The sequence below is a fragment of the Tetrao urogallus genome (assembly GCF_951394365.1).
Source record: "Tetrao urogallus genome assembly, chromosome: 1".
NCBI lineage: Eukaryota > Metazoa > Chordata > Aves > Galliformes > Phasianidae > Tetrao > Tetrao urogallus.
Genome location: NC_136813.1, coordinates 28,818,305 through 28,845,803, shown reverse-complemented (window position 1 = coordinate 28,845,803; position 27,499 = coordinate 28,818,305). Strand labels below are relative to the sequence as shown.

Sequence of the window (27,499 nt, the reverse complement as noted above, 5' to 3'; positions counted from 1 at the left end):
AAATTAGTTGTCTGATCACTTATTTCTTTGTGTACAAAGAGATTTAAAAAAAAAAAAAAAAAAAAAAAAAAAGAAAATCAGTGTTTCTCCAAACTAGCTGTTTAATAAAATGCTTCTGTCTTTAAGTTCCTAAGGTCAGTTCTCCTATAAAAGACCAGCAAGACTCTCTTCCTTCCATCACGTTTTCTTTTTAAGGCAAGATTCTAAAATTAGTCTGCACCAGGATGGAAAAAGGTCTGCATTGAAGATACTAGATTTTAGCTGTATGATGTACATGAACAAAATAGTTTATTCTCAGCTGAAGGGCTTCCCAGCTAGCAAGTAAAAGCCACAATCTCAAGTATTGCATGATGCAATTATTTCTACATACAAGAAAGTTTGTATCAGATCTAATCCTACAGACTCTTAAAGCGTTACTTAAATAGAACTCCATCTTCTAGATTGCCAAAACTGCAAAAAGGAAAGCACAGTGCACGTGACAAAGCCCGACACAGCCAGCTTAAAGGCAACTGCACTCTGTCTGAGCTCTAGTCTTTCCTCACCCCCCAAAGTCATCAGGGAAGTGCTTTCTACCAGTCAAATTTTTGCACTCTATTTCCTAAAACACAGCACGCACACGTATTCCAGCAGTCTGTAGGACAGAAGACTCGCACAAAGCACCCAATACAAAGCCTTTTAAATGGTACTTGCATAGGCAACTGTGTAATTTTGTTGAAGGGGAGCCGTAGGAAGTATTTTGGTGAGAACTAAGTGCCAAGCTACAATACAGGATTAAAACAGACTTTACATGAACTGAATGTAGCTTTCAGAAACACGGCATACTCAAGCCTGCACTGAGCAGAAGTCTGGTTTTCAGGCAATGTATCTTGATATTATGACTCAATATTTTGATTCAGTTTTTCCCCTCTTCTTGTACATTGAAAATATGTAGACTGAAAAGAAGGGTGTGTTAGCAAAAACAAAAGCACTAACAAAATATTGATAGTCTCTCACCACCATGAGCAAGTAAGAATTTGTTTTCATACTTTCTGCAGATTGTTACCAAAAAGAAAAAAAAAAAAAAAAAAAACACCATGCAGTGAAGCATATTTTGAATTCAACAAAACAAGGAGGAGGATGGCTCCTATCTCTGAAATGGAAGAAAAGGACTGGGGAAGGAGGGAAGAGAAGGAAGGTGGAGGGAGCAGTACTCCACTACTGCAAAAGAAGCACTTCACCCCCCTCCAGCAGCATGCATGCTAGCAGAGTGTTGCATTGTCAAAGAGCAAGCAATTTAAACACAACAACCCTGCTCTCTATAGAAAGGGATCATTAAACGGGGTGCATAGATTTCCGAGCTCTACAAAGAGCTGCTTTAGCTTTCATAATACCAATCAAAGCCAAAAAAATTACATCAACATATGACGAATCTAGCTGCAACTTCATGGGCAGCAAGAGGTAGTACTGATGTATGAGCATTTTAAAAGCAAGGTCAAGAGGGAGGATCAATGTCTAAATTCCCACTACAGACAACAGTTCCATGTCTTCTTCCCTCACCCATTCCCCAGCATGCATTGATGCAATGCATATTCCTTCCCTCTTCTTTCTCACCTAAGACCCACCACAGCAAATGGCTATTTGAGCAACGTCCTACATACTGATGTAAAACACAATTAAGCCTATTTAGCAGCCAACAATCAGAGATGCCAGTGAAATCTGACTCTCCTTCTTTCTATCTATTGTAAACTAAATTTAAACTATTATTAATTCAGAGCATAAGTGTGAAAAATCATAGAATGGCTTAGGTTGGAATGGACCCCAAGGATCATCAAGTTCCAAGCCCCACGCCACAGGCAGGGCTAAACAGTGTTAGGTAAGAGACATGACACCATGGACACAGATGTCAGTGAGAGTAAATCCATCCCCACACACACAGATGAGCCACAAAGCACACGACTCAATGGGAAGAAGCTCAGTTACTGGGAGGAAAATGAATTCCAACAAGCCTGACAGCCCACTTCAGAACTGCAGCTAGTTTTAAATATCACAGAATCATAGAATGGTTTGGGTTGGAAGGAACCCTTAAGGCCATCTAGTTCCAACCCCCTGCTATAGGCAGGGACACCTCCCTCTAAACACATAAATAAATGATCTTAGGAAGAGTGGGCTCAAAGCTCTTGTAGCTATAAACCCTTCTACAGATTTTATTAGGATTGCTCATTTTATTTAGCCAGGGACTAAACATTACCAGGAGTTTAGTTCACACACACAGTTCAAAACTCGATGAACTTGCAAATTACCAGCTACCACACTTGCATGTATTGCACACAAGCAATAAACCATTCCAGACTCCACAAGATTATCACTGGTGTCACTCTACCATACTCTCAACAGGGTCATAAAAGAACGAAACTATTTCTGCTGCATCTTTGCCACAGAACAGCTACTTTTGAATCCAGGGTTCAATTTACATCCAGTTGGGTAGTCCCAAAGAAAAGGGGAGCCACAGGAAGCATGACAGCAGAGCACACAAGCAGGTCTCTGCTGCAGCAAAGAAGGGCAAGGAGCAGGGCAGCACTCCTCCTGCGTGACAGCACGCAGCAGCTGGGCAACGTGCCCTGAGCTGAGAGCAGCACAGCCTGCCTGCACTGGGCAGCTGCGAGCCAAGAGGCACAGAGAGCCAGAGGGAAACCACAGCGGGGAAGGAAGAGGAAAGGGATGCAAGGGAAACTATGGGGGGCAAAGGGAAGGGAAAAGCAGGCACACGGAAGTCGAATCCTTTCGTTTGGGTCCCTGCATCCTGTGCTCCCCCCTGAAGCACAGCCACCAACTGAAACTTACTGAGCTACAGCCACAAGAGCAACAGTGCAACAGTGTCCACCTCCATTTGTTAAGCCACTTGGAGGATGCAGCCCGAGTTACGGGTAGGGTACTCAGGCTTGAGCACGAACCTGAGCATTGCATCACCCTTACTATTTTTAAGCACAGTTCAGCTTTTCTTTCAAGCCTACTTTTTTTTTTTTTTTTTTTTGGGGGGGGGGGGGGGGGGGGGAAGGGAATGTTTTCTTTTTTTAAATAACACTGCTCAAGTGCAGTTTGTTCGACTCATTTGCCAAATGGTTTTGAGACAAATTTCATGTAGCAATGCCAATTGCTGGAATAATTAATTAAAAGCTGTGATTGTTACGCTTGACAAGAGAGATACTAACATTAACTTTACATATTCCTTAACAGGATACATTTAAGAAAACTTTTTTTTGTTGTTACTCCCATTTTACTTCTTCAGGCTGCATGAATAACAGTATGGAAAGTCATGCATCATGTTACAAAAAACATAAAAGGCATCATAGCAACCAAACCCTGATGCTTTCCAACATAGAATAACACACTCAACAAATAAAAAGCATGGCTATTTAAAACAGAAGCAAGGAAAAAAGAAAATCATTAACAAGAATTAAAACATATCACATTAGTGGGATTGCCAGAGAACTTCCATGCTACTTTAACAGCATGTGCTGGGGGAGAAGGCCACTAATATCTGAATTTAAGCACCTAAATTTTCATGAATCCCCTCACCCTCAATCAACCAAAGCACAGACAAATATTTTGAAAGCATCCTCCAACTGCAAATGGTTTTGAGTGCCCAGTTTGAAGTATCCTTGGCTCAGTTCCAGAAGCATTCCTCCTTTGAGACCACCAATAGAAGTGCACTTTAGAAAAATATGAAGTGAGAACTGTTCTGCGCTAGAATTACTACTACTTAGAGGCAGCATGAAAAACAATTAGCTAAAAACAAAGAAGGTTTTATGAGAACATGAAGCTGTGATAAAATGGAATGCAACAAATGAGTCAAAAGTACAAATGAGAGCTACGCTGAAGAAAAGTTTCTTGGCAGTCTTTCAGTCAAGGGGAACAAGTGCCCCTCACTATTACCTTATGTTTATGCACCTAACACAAATCAAAGCTCAAAATATTTCTACAGAAGCAAAATCCCATTTATACTAATATTTATGAAAGCTTTCCACAGCTTTCTAAGCAGCGTATCAAGAAGGGGGCCCTCCTTCGGTTTTCAGACAGTTTGGTTTGTTGGGTAATGCAACTGCTATAATTACTGCTTTGCTTTTCAAGCTGACTTTATCCTGAGACTCGCTTTCACCTTGTTACATGCAAGATGACATTTAAGTATAAGAAATTTCTCAGTCATAACATCAACGTATCTTAAAAAAAGTATCATGGGAGAAAACCAGATTTATCATTTATGAAACTCCTGCTGTCATGGTGATATTACAAGATACAAAATACAGGACCTGGCAAGAGTTGCAGATATCTGCTCTCCCTCATTTATTTTAATATTCAGCATTCTAGCATTTCCAAAAAGCTTCACAGAAGTTCATGAAAAGGTAATCATCAGGCTCTACGCAGAATGTATGAAGAGGGCAAGCAATTGCCAGCCCTCCCACCTTTGTTGTGCCTTGAGTTATCTGCCAAAGTCATTTAGGTATTTCACAAGCAGGCAATAAAATAGTTTGAATAAATCCAAACAAGGATTCAATAGCATATCTCATTTTCTTGGCTCCAATACACCCAGCTCTGGTCTGCTCACTGGCCAAAGTCAAACCACGAAAAAAAAATCCTCACCAATTCTGAATTACTACTATAACTGAAGTCTGAACATGTCATTTTCACCCTAGCACCCAGTGCACTACATGCTCTACAAATTCAGAAGGTGCAAACTGAGAACAGGAAAGTGGAAAATAGGTGCATTCCAATGCTAAAATACTCAAGCTTGAAACAGGTGTTAGATGAAGTCACTGGTCATCCTAGGACTTCACTTAGATGCATATGGCAAGTCCAACAAATACATCTCACTGTTCCTGTAACTCATGTACATACACCCAGCTGCAGCTTCCTCTGCAAGGAATTTTGTAGTTGCATAGGTTGAAAGCTGCCTAGAAACTTGCACAGAAACTTGCAGGCTGCAGCCTGAACCAACAGGATAACAGCATGCCACGCAATAAAAAAAGTTGGCATGCAGACAAAGCCAGGACAACTGGTTCTCTTTTGATAATTCTGTCAAATTTTACTTCAGGCTTCCGCCCTCTGTAAGCACCAGTGAAAGAGAGTTTAGAATGCAAGAAAGTAAAGCAAGACTGTCCGTCCCCAAAGATGCCTCCCAAAAAGTCAGCGTAAAAACATTAAAGCCCCTCCATCCCAAGGAGCTGAGCTGAAGGCAGCTTTGTTGATCGCACTGCAGATTCCAAGACTGAAGGAGCCAGGAAGGGGAACACGATATGGCTCTAAGGACGCAAAGGCTCCAACAAGAAAGAGAGAATTATGGACAGCAGACAAAACGGTTGGCTTTCTTATGGCCCTTTAGGAAAGTTTTGTTTACTGAACACTAGATACTCTCCCTTGCTCAAACTACGCAGTAAACCAAATTCATTCCAAATTGCTATCTGCACACCAAGTTAAGTTATTTAAGACTTCCAGTTTCAATCTGATGGAGAAAGAATGGCATCTCTGTTTCACAGAATCATTAAGGTTCAGTAAGACCACTAGGATCACCTAGCCCAGCAATTACCCCATCCCCACTGTGCCCACCAACCACATCCCTCAGTGCCACAGCTACACCTCCAGGGATGATGATTCTACCACCTCCCTGGGCAGCCCGGGCCAAAGCTTCACTGCTTTCTGAGAAGAAATTTCTCCAAATATCCAACCTGAAGATACCCCACCATACTGATCCCTAAGACTGAGAAACAAGTATGGCGAGGAGCTAACTTAGCCCCTACCTTCCTCTCCTCCTTCCTATTAAAACAACAGTAATCCATTAACAAAAGCAAAAATTGCAGGTAGGAGATGTGCATCTCCATCTTAGGAAGCTTTTCCTTTACACATTCAGTGAAGTACAGTGTGTCACAAGGTCAACTATATAAGTAACTATATTTAACATCTCTTTCTGACACCTGATTATCAAATCAGCAAACTTTCTTGTTTATACAAGTGTCACAATTTGGTATTTCCCAATTTACGTGAAGCCTCTTTCTATTTGCTGAGAACCTCTTCCAGGCAACATGTCAGACCTTAACTGATGGGAAAAGCTATTATTGATTCATAACTCACAAATCTATACCCAGCAAGTCCAAGGCCTCACACAAAAAGCTGCATCTTAAAGCTTTTATTCTAGTGAAGACTATAAATCCTCCTCCAGTAACTTTTTTTTAATTGCTAACTACCTGTTTTGAAGAGGCAATTATAGAAAACGTTTGAATCTTTTACCCATCTGTATGGCTTAACTCAGGAAGCATCAAAATACATGACAAAAGCGAACAGAAAAAGAAGCTTTCAAGAGCCAGTTCCAGAAAGAGCAGAAGATAGCAAGTAATATTCAGAGACTTTGGTTGATTTTCAGCAGGATGGCTCTGGGCCTCACTGTTTTTAGGAAAAAAACGTGCCAAGAACACTAAATAAACTAAAAGAGAAAAGAAAGCAAATAACATAATCCTTGCTGAAGTACGAATATTAACAGTATCTCATACTGAAGTGTTGTGTTTTTAATTATTGTTAATTAAAGTCCATCAGCAGAATTAAGAGGATTATCAAAAACAGATGACTACATTGCTCATCCCTCTTCTTAAGTAAATGCTCTTGGGACCCTTTGAAGAGGCTGAAATTAACACACACATTTCATATTCCATTTTTGTACTGCTATAAAATAACGCTTTAAACATCAAAGATCTGGAGACAATACCATGAAGTCTGTTTTAGCTTTTATAAAGCTCATGGTCTTATTAATGATAGAGAAAACAAATACTGCAAACGTGGAAGAGATGTAACACAACCAACAAATCACTCCACTGACTTCATCAGAAACTCAATGGGTACAATTGTTATTTAAGCTAAAGCCACGTCATTAAAAAACTTTAGGATACACAATTTGTTTTAAAAATGAAATGTTAGCTAAGTAGAGCAAACAGCAATGAGAAACAACTCAAAATAATGGTGAAAATTGTGAAAAATGAGAAGCCCCTAAAGAAAGGCATTCAACTTCTTGTTCCTAGAGTTGATTGGTACAAAAGGTAAACACATAAGGTTCAAAGAACAAATATAATCAGCTCAGTGTCAAACTATGGCAATTCACATTTTTCTCAACCTTTCTGCTAACACTCCCCTAGATAAAAGCAGAAATAGGCAGTTGCGGTACAAAAGCTTTATGACTTTTCAGACAGCTATGAACAAATTCCAGTTGAAAATTCTTCCCTGGCTACGTCACTCTTCCTTATCCTCCAGAGAAAAATGGGTCCAATATATCTAGAAACAATAAGCATGTGCCAGGGCCTTTGAAATTAACCCTGCATCGGCACAGCACAGAAATAACCATCGCATCATATCCGAAATATGTTAGCAACCCTTTTCCTGCACAGATGCAGGATTGCAAGAATGACAGAGTATCGATTAAAAAGTTAAGCAACAGGTTTGTTTGTTGATCTCTTTCCAAAGCAAACTTCCAAAACCTCAGTTGCTAGGATTTTAATTTTTTTTTTTCTTTTTTACATAGTTAATTATTTGAACTGATTGTATTAACCTTAAAAGGACACAAACTATTAGTACTAAGAATTTAACAACTCTCGATGTTGGAACATGATGTAAGGCTCTTTTGTGCAGCAACTGAAAAGCTCACATAATATGGGAGATCAGATGATCCAAACACAAATGGAAAATGTAGCACACAACAATCTGATTCAGGTTCAACAGTCCTTAGAACAGTTCATATTTCCCATGCAAGTTTCAAACAACGCGAAAAATATTTGCATTTCAGTCTCATTTCAACAAATACAGAATTACAGAATCATTAAGACTGGAGAAGACCACTAAAATCATCAAGTCAAGCCACTGACCCATCGCACCATGCCCACTAAACCACGTCCCTCAGTGTCACATCTTCACGGCACAGTAGATGTCAGCTACCTCCAGGGATGGTGACAGCAGCATGTTCCAAAGCATTACCACTCCTTCTGAGATGAAATTCTTCCTAATACCCAACCTGAACCTCCCCTGGCTCCACCTACACCCATTATGTCCATTCCACGTAGATAGTTTCTAGAAGTGTCTAAGCCATACCAACTAACCAAACCAAAATGTTTAAAGACTCAGTGATTCTATTGCTTTCTTCTCTTAGGCTCAAGCTCGTGACTACAAGATTAGGATTGTTTCCCAAATGCAAACAGCTGTGACAATTCTTTTTCAATGGCAAAACAGAGTCACCACATTGTTATTTTTCTTCTTAACGACTTAAACTAAGTGTGTCAGGAGCACCTTGCCTCATGCAGCAGGAATAACATTCCGTTCATCTCCACAACCATCCTGCATCCTTCAAGCAATCACATCTGAAGAAATCATAACTGATTGGGTAATAGGAGTTTCTGCAAAAGCCACCTATTAACATTATTGGCACTGCATTAATTAGGCTAATTAGACATATAAACTTATCCAGCCCAGCAGACAACGACCTACAGAATTACTTGGCTACAGGAAGAAGGAGCTCATTCTGTGCTGTGAAACACACATCAGAGCAGTTCAGTCCATTTTTACTTTGGAACTGTTCACTTAACACAGGAATATCCTGTTGTACACAAGAAGCAGTCCATGTATGTACAATCCTTACATGTATATCTTAAAAATGTTTCCAATCATAAATATTAAAGATTGAAGCTTTTAACATCAGGAAAAAAAGCCTGCAGTCAATGCTGCAATGGAAAATACTTCTTGAAAAGGAGCTTGTCAATCTAATTTGATGGATCGAAGCTTGTGAGATCGAAACACACTGCATAGGTATCACAGCTTAAAGGGTTAAAAACAAAGCTTACTCCTACAAAGTAATATTTGAACAAAGATATATCCACAGCCAATGGACATGCTCGATCTTCCAACCCACCCCTCCTTACCTTGCCAGAAAATTTGTAAGAACATACCAGATCATCAACACCCCTTCCTCATCTTTATTTTGTCTATTTAATCATCCTCAGGAAGATACAGCTTTCCCCTTTGGTCAAATGATTTTACTTCTGATCTTCAAAGGCCCTGTCTTGCACTGCTCAGCAACATTAAATAAAATCGCTGTCTTTTTCTATGGCACAGATCAGGTCATCAAAACACTGATTAATGAAGTCACCAACATCTTCAGACTCCTTCTGCCAGGATGTTTTACAGAGATAAGTAAAGTTGTATCAGACAAAGAGGGTCAGGTATAGCTTCCTTGAGAGCAGGCCACACAAAAGTTCATACAGTTGGTCACATCCCTCTCCCAGTCCTTTGGGCATATTTTATCTTGCACAATGCATTATGTTCACATCTGTTCCTCTTCCTGCAGTTGCTAAGAAGACATTGTATGTAGAAAGCACTGACATAAGAATTATGATTAGATCACCAGGCTTCCAAAATTTCAGAAGTTACCACTCATTTTACTGTTAACTTGCAAAGTAATTGCATTATTTTTGCATATCCAACATCACACTGAAGTGAAATCAAGTACCTTTTTCAAACACCAAACACAGTTGCTGGGGTAAGTTCGCAAAACTCTCCTGCTTCTAAAGTAGGAGTCCTCTGCTGGTGGGACAGGTGTTGTAATCAAATACCACACAGCAAAGCAGCTGGTAGCCATGTGAAGATACAAAGAGGGACTGGGATGGTAGTTGGGGTCTGCCTTCACCCAGGCTTTGACTCAAGTCCTCCCCACAGTGGTACTCCTTTACGGAGCGTACCCAGGTCTCTCCTAAACAAGTTTATTAAGCAGAACATGAACTTGCACAGAATGACTGGACAAAACAAATCTACTTTGTGTAAACGTTCTGCTGTTGAATGGAGCAAATGCAACAAAAAGAAAGTTATTGTCAATATATCAGAAATGTAGGTGCTCTAAATAAAATCATAAAAAGCTTAAGTCGATTACTTGTCTCCTTTAGGATTTAGCAATCTCTGACATTGCACTGATCCACAGAGCACCTGACACACCAGCTATCCTGGAAATCTAGAAGTCCTGAAAAACATGTTTGAGAAGTTACTAGTAAAGGTACTTGCACGTTCTTATTATGCCTTATTCTAGCATGTCTTTCTTTCTGAAGCAGTAATAAATGCATCTAAAAAAGAAACACTGTGATGAGGAAACATTTTTAATAAATTCTGCCAGGCCACAGCATCCTTGCAGTGCTCTCAAAGTAACTATTAGCACCCCATTTCCCACAGCAAGCAGTCATGAACCAACTGGAGACAGCCTGTTCTCCTTCTCACTCTGCAGACACAGTCCACAGCAGCTTTAGTAACAGCACTTACCTGGCAGAATTAGGAAGGAAAGCAGGGGAAGCATTTCATCTTCTATTTAAAGTCCTCCATGTGCAGCAGTAGAATTGAGAAACAGGCAATTTTACATGCTCGCTAGCAGCCTATTTATGCATTAGCAACAGCTACCAGAGTTATTCACAGAAGTTTGAAAAAGGGCTATCAACCAACAGAAGGCATCTTTCCCTCCCCTCGTGGGACAGGAGAAAGGAAGGATGTGGAAGAACTTCCCTTCTCCTGATACACAGAAGGACAAACAGCACATTTCAATTCCATAATATAACCACTAAATATACTTCCAAGATGACGAATTTGCCTAGAAATGCCTATAGCATATCCTGATAAGACAACCAAGTGCTTGGAATATATGCAAAGAGGAAAAACAAAGAAACATAACAGCTGAACTTTACTTCTTTTGACCTTCCTTACAGGTGCAGGTATCACTTCACTCTGAACAACTCCAGTATTCCTTTGCAGTTAGTTCCCTACCTACTCTACCTATCTATGATCAAGCTATTTTCATTCTGCCAATAAGAATGGTTTCTATATGGTGGTTGTTCACAGGATATTAAAATCAGCAGTACTTTTGTTAAGTGTGCACATAATTTCATTGTTTTTAAGAAATTACACATCAAATTGCCTTCTGAAACTTAAAACGTTTTTCCTCTTTTACAGGCCTCTTGGATGCTTGCCAATGGGGCTCTAAGGCCAGTGCTGTATCACACCAAGTGCTATTTTAAGTCATTGCTGTGCTGACCATTACATTTTTCAAGCACGAGAACAGCTTCCTGAAAAATAACGATTGTGAATGAGTGCTTTTGTTGTTAATGAAACCGTAAATATCCTACTTCATGCTTACATGACATCTCAATTTCTGAGCTATGCTTTGAAATGGCATGGCAGTTGTTACACCTTTCCCTGCTTCAAAGGTACCACAACCTCACAGCTTTCGCTACTCCATGAAGTCATCAACACATCCTTGCATCCCAGCTACCTCTTAGAAGCCACAGCAATCGTGATCATTCACTTTTCTGTAAGCAGTCACAGGTACGGCCTTCTTCTGCACCTCTTTTTCCATTTGACTCTATCAGTTTCCTCTTCCGCTATCTTCATGCTTCAACCTATCCTCAAAATGAAGCTTCAATTAAAAAGCAAAACATATGAAGGCATGAAGAAGTATCCTGTCATCAGCAACTGACAGCACCAGATGCTTCTGACGCTGCTGCAGAAGGCAGCCATGGCTAACCTGACTCAGACAAATACATTTCCTTTCCCCAAATGAGCTACAAGTAGTCACAGGAGCATAAGCCCCAAGTCACACGCCTTCCCATATGCTATTCACAGTTTTGCATACCTCCCTCTGCAACCATACCTACATACACACATATTCTCTAGCACTACTAGTTGCTGGGCCTGCACAGCATCTTGTGGCAATGAGTTCCACTGGCAAAAAAAAAACAACGTATGGCCCTTTACTTCAGACTTGGAATTAGCCAAGGTAATTTCACCTACATCCTCTCATTCCTGAAACATAAGATCCAGATCTTGTTCCAAACTAGTTTATTTATAATTTAAAGTATAAAAGAAGTATGTTATGACAGCTTGAGGTTCCTTCAGAGTTACCACTCAACCAAAAGTCTGACACAAGTTTACTATTCAGCTTTAAAGATTTACATTTCTTGTTTCAGGTTTTATTTTATGTTATTTTGAATTCTTTCTAATCCCAGTAGATCACACTCAGTCATTAAAACGAACTACAACACTAAGTGAATTCTGCAGTGTTCTAGTAAACTACAGCAACTCTCCGGCTTTCTGCTCGAGTCAGGAGCAAGCAAGCCTACCCCATAAGGACAAGACAAAGGATTTCTGATTAAGTAAAAGTGACTCTATGAAAACAAAGAAGGGAAAACAATACAAAAGGAAGCCTTCCCACTGTCTGAAAAGACAAGCTAACTGACACAAACATATCATTCGGTTAATCATAGAATCATAGAATCATAGAATCACTAAGGTTGGAAAAGACCTAAAAGATCACCCAGTCCAACCGTTCACCTATTCCCAATAGCTCCTACTAAACCATGTCCCTCAACGCAACATCCAGTCTTTCCTTGAACACCCCCAGGGTCGGTGATTCCACCACCTCCCTGGGCAGTCCATTCCAGTGCCTGACCACCCTTTCTGAAAAGTAATACTTCCTCATGTCCAGCCTGAATTTCCCCTGGCGTAGCTTGAAACCATTCCCCCTGGTCCTATCACTAATGACACGAGAGAAGAGGCCGACCCCCAGCTCACTACAGCCTCCCTTCAGGAAGTTATAGAGAGCAAATCACAAACATTATCCTTTCTTCTAACTCTTTTCATTGCTTCTGCTGTAAAAGACCAGAGAGCCTAGTTTTCCTGAACCAAAGTATTCATTATTCTACTTTGAGAGTTCCCTAGCAAAGAACAAGAGATGCTGAATGAAATCCCAAAAGAAAAAGCACACAGTGCTGATGTACTGCAAGACACTATTCCAGGCTTAAGAATAGCATGGTGAGGACTTGATTTTTCGTAATGAGTTCCCACAAGCAGCATAATCCAGCTCTACAAGTGTTACGTTTTGTCCGTGATACAAGGGAAGGGACAAAAGGCTGCATGCCAGCATTCAGTATGTATTCTAAGCAATACATTGGAGCTACCACAGATTATATATGAAGAAACACAAACTAGGAAGTCCAGAGGAGGGCTACTAAAATAATCAGAGGGCTGAAGCACCTCTCCTATGAAGAAAGGTTGAGGAAACTGGGCTTGTTTAGCTTGGAAAAGAGAAGACTCCAAGGAGACCTCATTGTGGCCTTCCAGTACTTGATGGGAGCATGTAAACAGGAGGGGGAACGGCTGTTTACAAGGGTGGACAGAGATAGGAGAAGGGGAAATGGTTTTAAAATAAGACAGGGAAGGTTTAGGTTAGATACTAGAAGGAAGTTTTTCACACAGAGGGTGGTGATGCACTGGAACAGGTTGCCCAAGGAGGTTGTGGATGCCCCATCCCTGGAGGCATCCAAGGCCAGGTTGGATGGGGCCCTGGGCAGCCTGGCCTAGTTAGTATTAAATGTGGAGGTTGGTGGCCATGCATGTGACAGGGGGGTTGGAGATTCATGATCCTTGAGGGCCCTTCCAAGCCTGGCCATTCTGTGATTCTGTGAACAGTACTGAAAGAAAAAAAAAAAAAAAAAAAAAAAAAAAGCACATACATCTCTCAATGCCTTTCTCGTAGAAGGCAACAGGCTCAGAAATTCCCACTGCACAAACTCCTCCAGAACATGATTCTGAACGGAGGGCTGGCAACCTCACCACTTCATAGGCCTACGTGCCACTTTTGGAAGTCTGTTCTATTAATGTTGTCATTTACTCGATAAGATGGACTAACACAAGTTTAACTTCAAGACAAAGTTGCCACATTAACAGCAGCCATCCTGACATTATAGGTGTTCATTGCCTTAGTTATAAACATTTTTGTATTTTATTTTAGCTTTCAGAAGAGCCAGGATGCCAGAGATGGTCTTAATTTCCATCCAAGATTAATAACAACCTTTGTTAACTACCTAATGACAGCCCCACAGAAACTGGTCACATTCACAAACACTATAATTACATAGTATTTAGATAAGGCTGGCTTTTCTTTCATTAAGAAAAAAACCACTTATTCTTACCAGCAATTACGTTTGGTACATTTCTTTTGTGGTCACTTCAGGTAGATTAGATTGCTTGTGGTAGTTACTACTTCTTAGTTCTGTCCTTATTACAGTCATCTTTTAAGGATGTACAAGAAAGGGAATCTTTAGTAGAAGTAGCATGGTTTAAGAAGTTCTAGCGTAACTTACAAGAGCTCTACACAGACATACTACAGAAAACTAAAACACGCATTTGACCATTTCTGAACACTGATCTCACACTGCCAACCTATCCATGCCAAACTGTGCAAAGCTCCAAGGCAATATTAATAGGTGAACGCAGTCTGTGTTACTGTTCTTGCAACCAGAGCAACAAAACTATGGAAGCAACTTTGAGAAAGCAACATTAAAGGGCACTTACGTCACGGAGTTATAGGATTTTTAAAAGCTAAAGTGCAGTAAGAAAGAAAATGTTTCAGAGCTTGAATAACTGCATGTCTTTTACCTTGATTTGAGTTGATCTTCTATCTATAGTCAAATATAACATGCACAGTGCATTTAAAGAGCTACCCCAATGCTCAATTTATAAAATGTACAGCAACAATTATCTAAAATATTTTATTCACTTTTATGTTTTACGTTCATGAAATACGAAGGATGGTTTAAGACTGTCTTGTTTGTAGGCTGGAGTAACTTCCTAAAAGTTACAAAAGCTTCCTTCTACAGCTATTCAATTAAAGGGTATTAAGAGAGAAGGTTGCATGGCTTTCTTAAACACTGTTTTGTTCGTAAACCTTGCCACAATATTTGGAAGCAGACTGAAATTGTACTGGAAATGCTCATAAGCCCCTCAAAGAATTCTTCGGAGGACACCTTTGGGCAAAACATTTCCATCCAATAGCTGCACACTATTAGAAATGCATGTTCTAAGTCGCTCAAGTATTTTGACAGTAAATTACACGTACACTGAAAACTCTCAGCAAGCAGATTATCAGTCAAACGAATGCAAAAGAGAGAACTACTGCTAGCCACAACTGTCTGCTACAACTTGTTAATATTTATTTTTCCTCATCCGCAGATCACAGTTCTCTTCAGAAGCTGAAAATATCTTCGTGCAAGTCATCATCATCCACTTACATGTTAATTTCCAACGAAATAAGAAGACTGCTCAATCACACTGCTGTGCCTCAGCACAAAGAGCACACATCCCAAGAGCCGAGGCAGTGCAACCTTACAGAAGAGGCTAACCCATGCTTTCAGGACATAATGACAACTGAAATAATCCAGTTCTGGTGCAGCAGTATTACAGTGTGTCCTTCACTGCTGGCAGGATACACCTCGACAGGAATAGACAGATCACGATCCTGCATTGCTGCCGTTTCTTCACAAACCACAGCAAACTCTTTTCCCAGCTTTAAAGCATCGCTATCTTAAAATCATTTCAAAGCGAACACAGACATCAGACAGCAAGTCTTTTATGATCCTTTTCCTCACTCTTGGTTATAAAGCAGCCAGCAGTGTGGAATCCCAAATGACAGGGCCTTTCAGCTCCTATCCCACCAGTAAGAAGCCGTGTTGCCAACAACTGCGTGCACTTGGCTCAAACACATAAAGGCTGACACAGTTTCACAAGATTGAAATCTCCTTCCCCACTAAGAAAAGAAGAAAACCAAAACCATCATAAACATTTCACACCTTCTTTCCTCCCTCCTCTCTCTCCAATCAAATCCACGCTCGGGAACTCCTCTTTTACAAGCAATTACGGAATTGGAAAAAAAAAACTAAAAACTTGGAAAGAAAGAAAAGAACATGGAGGCACACGCACATCCTGCCCCATTCCCTGAGCATTTATGAGTAACTTGCCATTTCACCTAATTTAGGATATTAGGCCTACTAAAGGAACACTTGGCAGCGCAATAGACCGATCCATTCTTAACATAATAACCTCATTCAATAGATTAAAGAGGTACACTTATGCCTTGAATTCAAGCAGTACAGTAAATTATTTAAGAAGAACTTAAAATATGCAGTCATTAACTCACGGTTGCTTTTATTTTCATTTGGTCTTATTTTGTACGAATGCAAGAAACGAAACTGTAAGAGCAGCAATCTCTCCATTTCTCTCCCGCCGGTACTGCTGTTGTGTGGTTTTATTTGGTTTTGGTTTTACTTATTACTACTACCAAATCCTTCCTTGCCAGATATCAGAGATGCTCAGAGTTCATGAGAATCTGGAACTGCAAGTGACACTGGGGGACAATGTCAGTTATTCCCTTGCCACGTTCCCATACACACACGTACAATAATTAAGGACCCCGAGCTGCTCTGCTTTCCATGGGGCAGGCATGATGAAGCCTCACAAGAACTGAGACCAGACCCAACTCCTCTACTTCTACCTTAAGACAGTGCCCAGAGCTTGCCACCTGACTTCCTCGGAGAAAGAAGGCACAGCACCATGTTATGAGACTGCTCCACATTCATGCATTCAATAAAATTACCAAGTGGGAAATCATCTTTCAGGAAACCTATGGACATTCATTTTTTCACTTGGTTTATCCTTATTTGACTGCAATACATGCCAAACAAGTCATGCCCAATTTTGACTCTGCCTGAAAAGTCTTCATTTGATCTTGAGAGAGAAAAAAAAAAAAAAAAAAAGATTTCAAAACTGCAGTCACAAGGGAAGTCAGAGCAATCACACAAGTGATTGGGTTTTATCACAAAACTCTCCTACTAACAGGACTCAATGTTCAGAAGCACGTGTTTAAGTTCCTAACACGGATTTCTTCTGTTTCTTACACATCAGTTATGGCTGCCAGTCATCATCCCTCTTCTATCTATACACAACTGTGACAGAGCCGGGTGAAGAGAAGGTCAGAGGAAGCTTAAAAGGCTTTTAAGTTCTCTCTCATCTTGACAGGGATTTCAGCCCTCTGCAGTGCACGGGGAGTTCACAGTTGCTGGATGAACATTAACAGGTTTTTCTATGCCATACATTTGTTTACAGCAACGTAAAGGAAAATACCATTCATAAACCGAGCACAAAACTCACCACTGGGGCTAAGAACTTCACATTTCATGGCATTAAAAAGGGCTGCTGAGCTAACACAAGCACTGAAATAACTTTACCCTCCTAACTCATCTTTAAGAGCTGTGCTACAGTATAGCAATAAAAAACAACAAAAAGCAATTATTAAGGGCTCGAAAACAGGGCACTGCTGAATGCGTACCCACATTTTCAGCTGCTTTAAGTGCTGTCCTTATTATTTAGCACTGTTGCTTAAGCAACTGATAGAGAAGTTCAAATCTCCATTGCACACGAAGAAACCTGAAAAGTTCTGAAAGGTTCCTGCTGGATATCCATGCTAATTAAAGCTACAACAATAGGCCTACAAACAGGAGGTTGGACAAGTCACACAAAAGCTTGAGCAGCTTGCTTGGCCAAATGAGTTAGTGCACAAAACAGCACATGAGAAAATACTCTACAAACAACCTTCAGCCAGTACTGAATCTGTACCTTACCAGAAACGGCATCCACATCCATCTTCTTGCTTCTATCAACTCTCCTCAACACCGTGCATCTCACGATAACAGTATAATAGACACTCCCAAACATTTTAAGACCACACACCAGGCTAAAGGAATCGCTGAGCAATCATGTGAAACTACCAGCAGCATTCAAACAACTCAGAGTAAAAACCACTAAGTTAAGACTGGAGTAAGAAGAGATCAGGAGTCCCTTCTGAAATACAAGAAATGTAAAGAACAAAGAAGTTGTTTGCCCAAAGAAAAATGGTAAATAAGTTTACTGTGATTCTTCAGATTCTTCAACACTAACCAAGTGTTTTGCCATTTGCTTTGCAGGTACATTTTCATGAAATTGAACAATATTAGCACAGGTGCTGCATTTGAGCTATGACAAGTCATTCTTAATGTCTGTACAGTACCAAAGTGGGAAATCCTCATTCAGTAGGTGCTAACAAGTCATTCCATCCAGAAGGTAACCAGCAACGATAGAATATCCAAAATATCACCGCATTTGCATGGAAAGGATTGTTACAATCCCTGCCAGTCGAACAGCAGTAACTACTCAATCTCTCCCTTAGCAAAGCCAGGCTTCAAAGGAAGATTGAGACTTTTGCATACAACTGCAACCACAAACCAAATCCTGCTTCTAATGCTGGTAATTCAGGGCAGGTGTTAAAAAGCTTGCACAAAACGAGCTGATAAAGGCTCCTACACTGCAAAAGACAATAGCATGACTTCTATTTTTGTTAGTTAATTTCCTGATACAGGCCAAGAGTTAAATTTTGGTAACACATCAAGACCAGAAGGAAGAGGAGCCCAGCATGACACCATATTTTATTCTGCACTTCCATCATTCCAATCATAAGTCTACGAATGTTTTAGAATAGACTAAAATAGAGATATCTCCAGTCACTCAGGAGCTCTTTCCATCTGACTTTTAGGCTACAGTTTCTTACACGAGCACACTGAGAAGAAAATAGTTCCTTATTTACAGTGATCATTGCCATGAAATAATTTACTGACTGACTGTACCCACAGCCTATGCTCAGTAAGCTGCCATTGCTTAACAGCACCCCCTTGGGTGGCCCACATGCACTAAGCAAAAGAAGGCCCATTTTTTAAAAAGTTTCCAGTATTTGTTAAAGTTTAATGCTGACTTATTACGCACACGGCACATTTTCTTCTCATATATTAATCAACAGAAGGGAAATAGCTCATAAAAATCAATGAGAACAAAAACACACTGTTCAATTCCTGCTTATGTAAACGGAGATGCATACACTGATCACACCAAGAATACACTTATTATTATACTGACATTTCCTTTCTTTTACGACACTACACTTGCAGCACTACTATTTACAGCTGATCTATTTCCTACACCTCTCAGAGCTGTCTAATAGCTCATATTCTTTATTACTCTTTGTAAACTGAACAGCATTGTTACAGCTGTCATCTTAGCACAGGTGTGCTATCCATACATCTTCTTGCATTAAAGCAAGGTGTATTTTCATGGTTACCCCCTTGTCTTCAAAACTTTGCTAGCTTACCAAGAACAAGACAGACATTGCTCTGCTATAGCATTATCCAGACCACAGTAACTTGTCAAGGTTGAAACTACCAAGAGAGACTGACGGATCTAATTTCTAGTTCAGCCTGTAGCTTAAGGAATGCATCTGAAAGTAACAATTGCTTTTCAGTATTGAATTAAGAACCTTTTCTTTGTTTCCACATCCATAGCTATTTAGCCTGCATGTACACCAACAATTTCCAGAGAGCAGACAAAACTACAGAGATAACAAACATCTTCTGGAAATCACAGCACCTCAGCATTCCATTACTGCTTTTACAACCCCCTTTAACCTATCGGTCCTTCCTGTCTTTAAATACAACATAACACCAAGCATGCAGAAAATGCACCTATAAAGAGGCACCTGAAAGAGGTCCGCCCAAAGAAAGGTCACCACTTTCCTGCCTGCACTGAGTTCACCTTTCCAACCACACAAAGGCAAAGCATTTGCTGTCGTTACACACACAGAACAGTACTAACTATCCCAAGCTGTGGTTTGGGATAACCATAGCCCAAGTGTCACCAAACTCAGCTGATGAGTCGCAGGCAGCAGGGAGAGCAGCACTCTTCTGCTTGCAGCTGGCCAGCAGACACCTCCTGCAGACTTTATATCCCTCACTCTTCTTGCCTTCCAGCAGAGAACTATCAAACTCAATACTGCCAACGGAGGCCGTTTTATTTCCTCAGCTGAAATGAGAAGCTGAACTTGTCGGCACCACGTGGCAGCAACCACATTTGCTTTGCCAAATCACTCTTTTCACTCATGTGATTTGCCATTTACTGAGGGTAACTATTTTTTCAAGCTCCAAAAATAGCCAAGTTGAAGATATGAAGAGACTTTTTACCGAGTCGGTATTCTGGAAATCAAGTTATGCCATTTTCAAATTGGTGGTAAGACTTTAAAGCAAGCTTTAACATCTGAGAAATGGAAGACAGTGATTATGATGCACATAGGAAACCCTCCATACATCCATCCAAATCATTAGCTGGAAAGTATCTTCTGAAAGTATCTTCCTCTCTTTTCCTTAAATACACAGAAGCAAAATTAACAGCCAATAACGAATTCCACATAAGCACCAAAACAGCTTACAAAATAAAAAGGCATGCAAATTAATTACTGCATCAAAAATGACACTTAATTGCAGCTCCCAGCTTCACTGCAGCACGTTCACTTTGCTGCTAACATCTTCAACAAGTATTAAATTACATCTGTAAAAATCCAACCAACCCTCCTACTGTACACTCGTGTGCATGAAACTCCATCCCATCTCCTGTGAACTTGCTTTACAAGCTGCTGCTCCTAGTTACTGCTCCCAGAGTCTCACAATACTGTTCACAAGCCTTTCAATTCTTGCTTTCAGCTACAAGCTCCCAGCCATTGCTCCACTGTCAGAACACAAACTACACAGAAAAACATCCTCCAAAAATTTGTTTTGCTACCTGTCCAGTGATAAAGAGATCTTCTGCTTAAAATTTCCCTTTAGAAAGGGAATTGTAGGAGAGGCTGTCAGATAATAAAGGATACTTCAAGTCTCTGTACCACTTTGACATGTTTATCATCTTTTTCTCCTTCCTCTTTTGCTTTACTCTGCGATGAAATGCATAAACAGGTGAAAACAACTTACATCAGATGAAAGACTGAAAGCAATTCTACAGAAAGCATCAAGGACAGGGAGACAGCTCTCTCATCTTTCATTCATAAAATCTGCTTTTGAGTAAAGGTACTCAGATGAAGTCATTTTAAACCTCATTTACAGCAGCCCATATAAGTGCTGTAAATATGCTTTTAAAAAGAAGTTTTCCCTTTCCAGTTAAAGAATTGTGCAAATCCGTGCAAACCCTCATTGCAAGTACATATAGCATCACTGAGCATTCTCTACAAAGATGCAAAATTAATCAGTTTTGCAATACAGAATAAATACACAAAAGAATCTGCTGCAATACGAATGCATATGTTTCCATACTTCAAAAGATTTCAAAAGCACTGAAATTTGAACTAGATTTCTCTGGTTTTAAGATGAAATACTGATCTCAAATTACCGCGTCTAAAATTGAGAAGAGATAATAACTGAATAAATTCAGGTAACTGCAGTAAATTTAAGGGAGGAACCAGATGAGAATCATGCATTAAAAAGAGCTCATACCAGGATTCAAGCTAATAAGCAAAAAAGACATTTAATACCCAAAAAAAAAAGGGCTGGCATTTTTATAGACTGAAATAATAGAAGAGCAACACCAATATATGACCATGATGGCACACCTGACAGGCTGAGGAAACACAGGGCCGAATTCATTTTTTAAATACAGACACCAACTCTTATTTGTATCCTCTTTCATAAATGAAGTTTGCAAATTAATTTTCCATGGCACGCTCTGCCAAGTAGTTCATTTTTAATATCTCTTCAAGTCACAGCGGTGAGGAGGAAAAAAAAACCCTGATCCGTACAGGGGAAATAAAGGTTAGTGTTTTTCAAAGCAGACAGACTCCACAGTGCTTATAATTAAAAGGACACATCCTGATAACAGGCACAGAAAGAGCTGCAAACGGTATTCTAAAATCAAACGGGGCTAAAGACTTAGATACTGGTCTTTAAATGCAATTACACACAGGTTTAAGGAAAGCTGGGAGTTAATCTAAACAAGGTATTACATGGGTCAGATGTTTCTTCAAAGGCACACTACATGGAATTTTACAGCTTCTTCACTGGCCCAATTATGTCATCACTTGCTTTTTTCTCCCAGATCTTCCTTTGCGAGGCTCAGAATCACTTGGGATGTATTGATAAGATCTTAAATGATATAAATATGCGCACGCATGTGTGTGCAAGAGAGACATTTTATATGCACACACTTGCATATATATTTACAGTACGTTTCCTTAAATGCTTACGTACTTCCAACAATTTTACATAATTGTGTACAATTTTACAACACACTACCCCTTCATTTCCTGTAAAAGAGAGGGAATAATGTAACTAATCAGCACAAAATTCCCAAGAGAGCTCTAGTTAGAGACGTTCACTGGCCAGAGATACAAGTGAGGAGCAAGGGAGCAGCAGCAGCAAACCCTGCACTGCCTTCAGGGAGGGATGAGCTCTGAGCTCCACAGCTAAAGAAATGCCACGGTCGAGACAACACGATCCCCTGTCTAGAGACACTTTGGCAGTAGAAACAGAAGCAAATCTCACAATGTTTTTAATTTTACAGGCAGATATACAGGGAGAAACGCCACTGCCTGTTATCCAAGCCAACCGACCGCTGCTGCCACGCAGAATAATTATTTTTGGTCTCCATTTGATAGCCATATCCTGCTCCATGTAAAGCATCTAAATGATTTTCCAACTGCAGCTAAACAAAAGTACAGTCTACCTGGAGATGACAGATAGAAACAAAGACACAACGTGTATGGGAGAAGAAAGGATATGATCTTTAGCTGGCCAAATAACAGAGGAAGGAGGTATTTCTGGCTATTGTTACCCAGAGGGATTTAAACAGGCTGGGAAAAACTGCCCATCCTGACGAACAGCCAACATATGCTCTTAAAATCAGGGTACAGTCACGTGGTAGACGTGATTTTCCAAAACACTGAGTATCAATGAGCTTAAAATTCTTATTTAGCTGGGATCCCCTGAAAGCTTAGGGTTTGGGTTTTGTTTTGTTTTTCATTGGTTGGTATTAATTAAAAAAAAAAAAAAAATAGGACCAGCAAAGAGAAGGATCAGTGTCCGAGTTTAGAAAGGTCAGAGGAAAGAAAAGCAAATAAAAAGTTCCTGAGAAAATTGACTGCTAACAGCACAATGGTGACACTGTGAGCTGCAATACCTCCATCTGTCTTCTACCACCTTCACGTATGTATTGACTAAAAAATATAATCAAAATGAAGCAGTGTTGGAACTTGTCTTCCAGCACTCCTCAAAGACAAGCTGCTACTCATTAGAACTCTCTGGCATCTCAGGAAGACATGATGAAAGCCACTAAGACAGTCAACACCTCATGATCAACATAATCAGAGACTGCTGATAGAGTTAGTATTTTCAATATTAAGAACCCAGCCTCTCCCAGAAACCTGTTTATTAATACTTTTAAAAATAGAGTTTGGCCACTGCTATTTCTTCTGATTTAAACTACGGCACCAAGAAAATATTTAAACATTACCTCGCCTCCCATCACCATCGCAGTTCTTTCTCACCTTGTATGCATTGGGTTCTTTGTTTTGTCTCCTTCCTCAAGTCTCAGCTTCTTTTTTTTTTTCCTCCTTCCCTTCAGTGCTCCTTTTTGTCCTCTCCCCCATCTTCAAGGCAGGCTATTTATTTTAAAGTTATCTCCTTCTCCCATTAGCACAGTTTCTTCTTAAACAAGGTTTTTGGAAAACCACCACAGCCTTCCTGTCCACTTGTAAGGCACTATCACAAGAGGCCCCCGAGAGAGTTAGGAATTTCCAGACATAATTAATATTAAACAATCACACTGCAGATCTGCTGCTAAGATCACTTGATCCTGCAGACTCGAGGGCCTTTCACCACTGACACAGCTCCTTCACACACACTGTCAAAGAAATGAGAATATTCACAAGCACGTACCAGTAGGACCAACCAGCCCTCATTTATCAGAGAAGTGGAGGTGGGGGAAGGCGCACAGTTTGTCACTGACTTCGCAGGCTCACCGCCCCTCGCAGGCCTGAGCTGCTCCCACAATGCATGAATGCTTCGAAGCAAAACCACTGAGACCAAAATTGCCCCAAGTTCAACTGGAAGAGCCACAACAGCATTGCTGACCTTCCTTCTCCCACCATACTCACTCTCCTACAGCATCTCTTGGATGCCAAAGGGAAGGCACACCACAGCTTCACAACAAGTTCAACCTGAGTGAAGGCAATACTTGAAAAGAGAAGCTGGGGCAGAATGAAGTCCAGGTTTGGGGAAGGAAAAAAAAAAAAAAGGAAATCTACCTGAGAATAAATATTAATTATGTCATTATGATAAATAATCTGAACTACAATCACCACCAGCATACCCACGTTCCACGGTGTTCTTTTGTCTTCCTCTGTACAATGGGAATATACACACTGTCACAGATTGTTAAACACAATTTACCCACGCAGTAGTTTCAGAACATAATCAATACAACCCACCCCCTCATGAGAAATACAAGCATTTTCATAGGGTACCTGCATACGCAGGGACCTGACAAACACCATTTCTAGTTAGACAAAACCACTGCACCGCTCCACCTCGCAGAACAGCTGTAACGAGAGCTGCAAGTTAGCACACATCAAACTGTTCATCACTGAAATAAAGTTACAGGTGGCCTTACCTCTCATCTTCCCCATCTACGAGGGGCGTCGCCAAGGGCAGCACCTTCAGTGGGAAGAGGGAGGCCGAGGCTGGCACGTTACTGCTACTGCCATCAGCGATGGCCGACGCTCCAACGCCGCTCTCCCCGCTGGCAGCTTGAGGTAAACCAACGAGGGAAGGTTCTGTAGGGCGCCTGCCATCTTCCATTTGGCTTACAACTGGCTGGGCTAGTGATTGTGCTGGGAACTGGGTAGAGCTCAGCGGTATCTGCTGCGGCACGCTGGGTGCCACCGGCATACCTATACTTGTTGATACCAAAGGAGGTTGACTAACGTTCTGAGCCAGATTCCCATTCTGCACAGCTGAAGCCTGGGCTATGCTCTGTGGCTGTCCCAAACCTATAGAAGCAGAAGGTATGCCAGGGGGCACAGCCGAACCAGCTTGACTCGGTGCAGCAACAGTACTAGCAGAAGGTATGGGGCTAACTGCAGGCAGCTGCTGGCCAGTCATTCCTTGCACCACTGATTCCACCGCTTGTGCCTGCGGCTGTACAGGTAACAAAGTGTTTTGCTGAGCAATAACCATTTGCTGAGGAAGGCCTGAAGCGCTAGCCTGTAATCCCTGCTGCATTATTCCTGTCTGCACAGGCTGCACCACTTGCGAAGATGGAGGAGCAGCGGTTGACGGCATAACTGGAGGTGGAATTTGGTTTGCAGCAGGTGGTGGTTGCACCACAGTGGCCACATTTGCTTGCTGCCCAACGCTCAACATCTGCCCACTGGTACCCACACCTGGTATCGCTGCCGGGGCGTGCGCAGCAGGCTGAGCCGGGGCAGCGGCTGGGTGCGCCGGGACCGCAGGCTGCATGCTCGGGACCTGGGCAACAGGAACCGGCGGCCCTGCCCCTACTCCTGCAGGACTGGGCTGCATAGCAGGTGCCGGGGGCTGAAGGATCTGCTGATGCTGAATATACTCTGGCACAGCCCCCGTGACAGCGTTTTGGTTCACCGACTTAACGTGACCTGTGGCCATCTGCGTAGGAACCGCTTGCTGCTGCTGCTGTCCGTACTGCAACTGCTGCTGTTGTACAACTGGCAGAGTCTGCACAGGCTGCGCCGGCTGAGAATAAGGTAACTGCTGTTGAGCCATACTTTGAATGGCAGGCTGCTGGTGGCCCAGAGCTGGGGATACACCTAGTAGATTAACCGGGGCTGGCTGAACCCCAGTAACAGTGGTTAGACTGGCCTGTGCAGGAGGTTGGACCCCTGGCTTCTGCTGCGGATAGTTTATCTCTTGAGAATGCAGCTGGACTTGTGCAAGCTGTGATTGGGAAACACTCTGTGGTATACTAGATGCTGGAATTGCTGGAGGAGCAGCGCTGCTAAAATCCATCTGCTGAGGACCCACACCTTGAAAGGCTTGCTGCTGTACCACAGTAGGTGCTCCCATTTCTCCACTTCCCACACTTTCTGTATAGTGACTCAGTGTGCTTACATTGCTGCTAACAGAACTCCCACTGGTGCTCTCCCTTTCAGAAGTCGCTTCAAGCGGGTTTTGTTTTATCGTCTCTACTGCTTTGTTTACTGCTACTCCTTCTGAAGCTGCAACAGTGTTTTCTTTATCATAGAACTCAGTGCATGTCCATCTACCTTTTTTGAAAGGTTCAGAACTAGAATCTAATTTTACAACCCTAAACCTTGAGGTGCCAGATGCGGGCTGCTGTTGGCTGGATCCCGCGGCCACTCCTGCACTAGGATTAGTAACATTGTTAACGACACTAGAGGAAGCACTCGTACCATTGCCAACACCACTCAAGATATTCACATTAACATTGCCACTAGTTCCAGACAAAGCATTTACATTACCAGTACTTGTGATGTTGCTTAAATTCATAGTACCAAGCACGCTGCTTGCCACACTAGAACTACCTCCGCCCATATTATTCAAGGTACTAGTTCCAGTAGCAGAACTTACACCTAGACTGCCAGGTGTACTCGTAGTGCGGATATTAGACACGACAGATGCAGGGGGACCGGTGGATGATGCAGCAGAACCTGGCGCAGCTGATATAACATTGTCAGAGCTTCCAGTTGTCGACAGCTTTCTAAATGATGGGCTGGGTGGTGGTCCTCCAGAAACTGGGGCGCTGCCCACCCCGGGATGCGATGGGTGATGGTGTCCATGATGGTGGTGGTGAAGATGATGGTGGTGATGGACGTGATGGGGGTGAACGCTTCCGTTGATCACAACGCTCTGCTGCGGATGATGAGGCAGAGAAGGGTGCTGCTGAGGAAGATGAGGCTGGTTTGGAGAAACGGCCCCGGGAGTCTCTGCCTCTTGGAAGTTATTTAAAGTCTCTTCAGAAGAGCTCCTCTCAGGTTCACCCAAGTCAGTGGCCCTGGATAAAGAAACATCCAAGATTTCTGAAGAAGACAGGTCTTCCGTGTGAGACTCATCCAGGTCATCGTAGCTTTCCGTATCTTCAGCTATGCTGTTATTAGAGCTCATACTGGCAGATATTTGAGCAGGGGTCACGCTGGTAATCTGGAAGCCACTTTTCTTTTTCATCTGTGCTCCGGTCTGCGCGAGAGGCTGCGGCTGGAGCTGAGACTGCGAGAGGAGGTTCAGGCTTTGTGGAGGAGGGGGTGTCGGCTGCAGGCCCGCCGATGAGGATGCTGCAGGAGATGGAGGCGGCGGCTGGACCAGCAGGGGCGGCTGGTAATCCTCGGCGGAGAGGGCAGCGCTCCCAACGCCGGTACCTGGTGCAGTGGGAGCAGTAACGCAGCTGCTGCCGCTGCTACTGCTGCTGCCCCTTCTAGGAAACATTGCCGGGTGCGCCATCTTCCTAGCACTAATGTCTGCGGCTGAGTCAGGCTGGTGCATTGTATCAGGCGTATTTTAAGAGCGATCCCCCGGCATGGAGAGAGACAGACACGCACACAGTTAGCGGGGCGCGGAGCCACGCAGCACCCCGGCACCGCCGCCACCCCCCTCCTCCGAGACAGGGAGGGGGCGAGGAGCTTTCCTCCGCCGCCTCTGAATGTCACACTTCCAATCCTCCGCCATTCACTTTCTTTCTCCCTCTCCAACCCCACTCCCCCCCCCCCCCGCCATCCCCCACCCCCTTTTCGCTCCCCCCT

At 42.0% G+C, this 27,499-nt stretch overlaps 1 protein-coding gene across 1 annotated transcript in view; it reads right to left on the bottom strand.

Moving 5' to 3' along the window:
- TSC22D1 (TSC22 domain family member 1) overlaps positions 1-27,242 on the bottom strand; it is a gene marked incomplete at both ends in the record, with an annotated part of 78,577 nt that extends 51,335 nt beyond the window's left edge. The window contains one exon of the mRNA XM_079549045.1: positions 24,379-27,242. Coding sequence (XP_079405171.1) covers positions 24,379-27,242 — 2,864 coding nt within the window. The remainder of the gene's footprint in view (positions 1-24,378) is intronic.
- Positions 27,243-27,499: the final 257 nt, after the last annotated feature.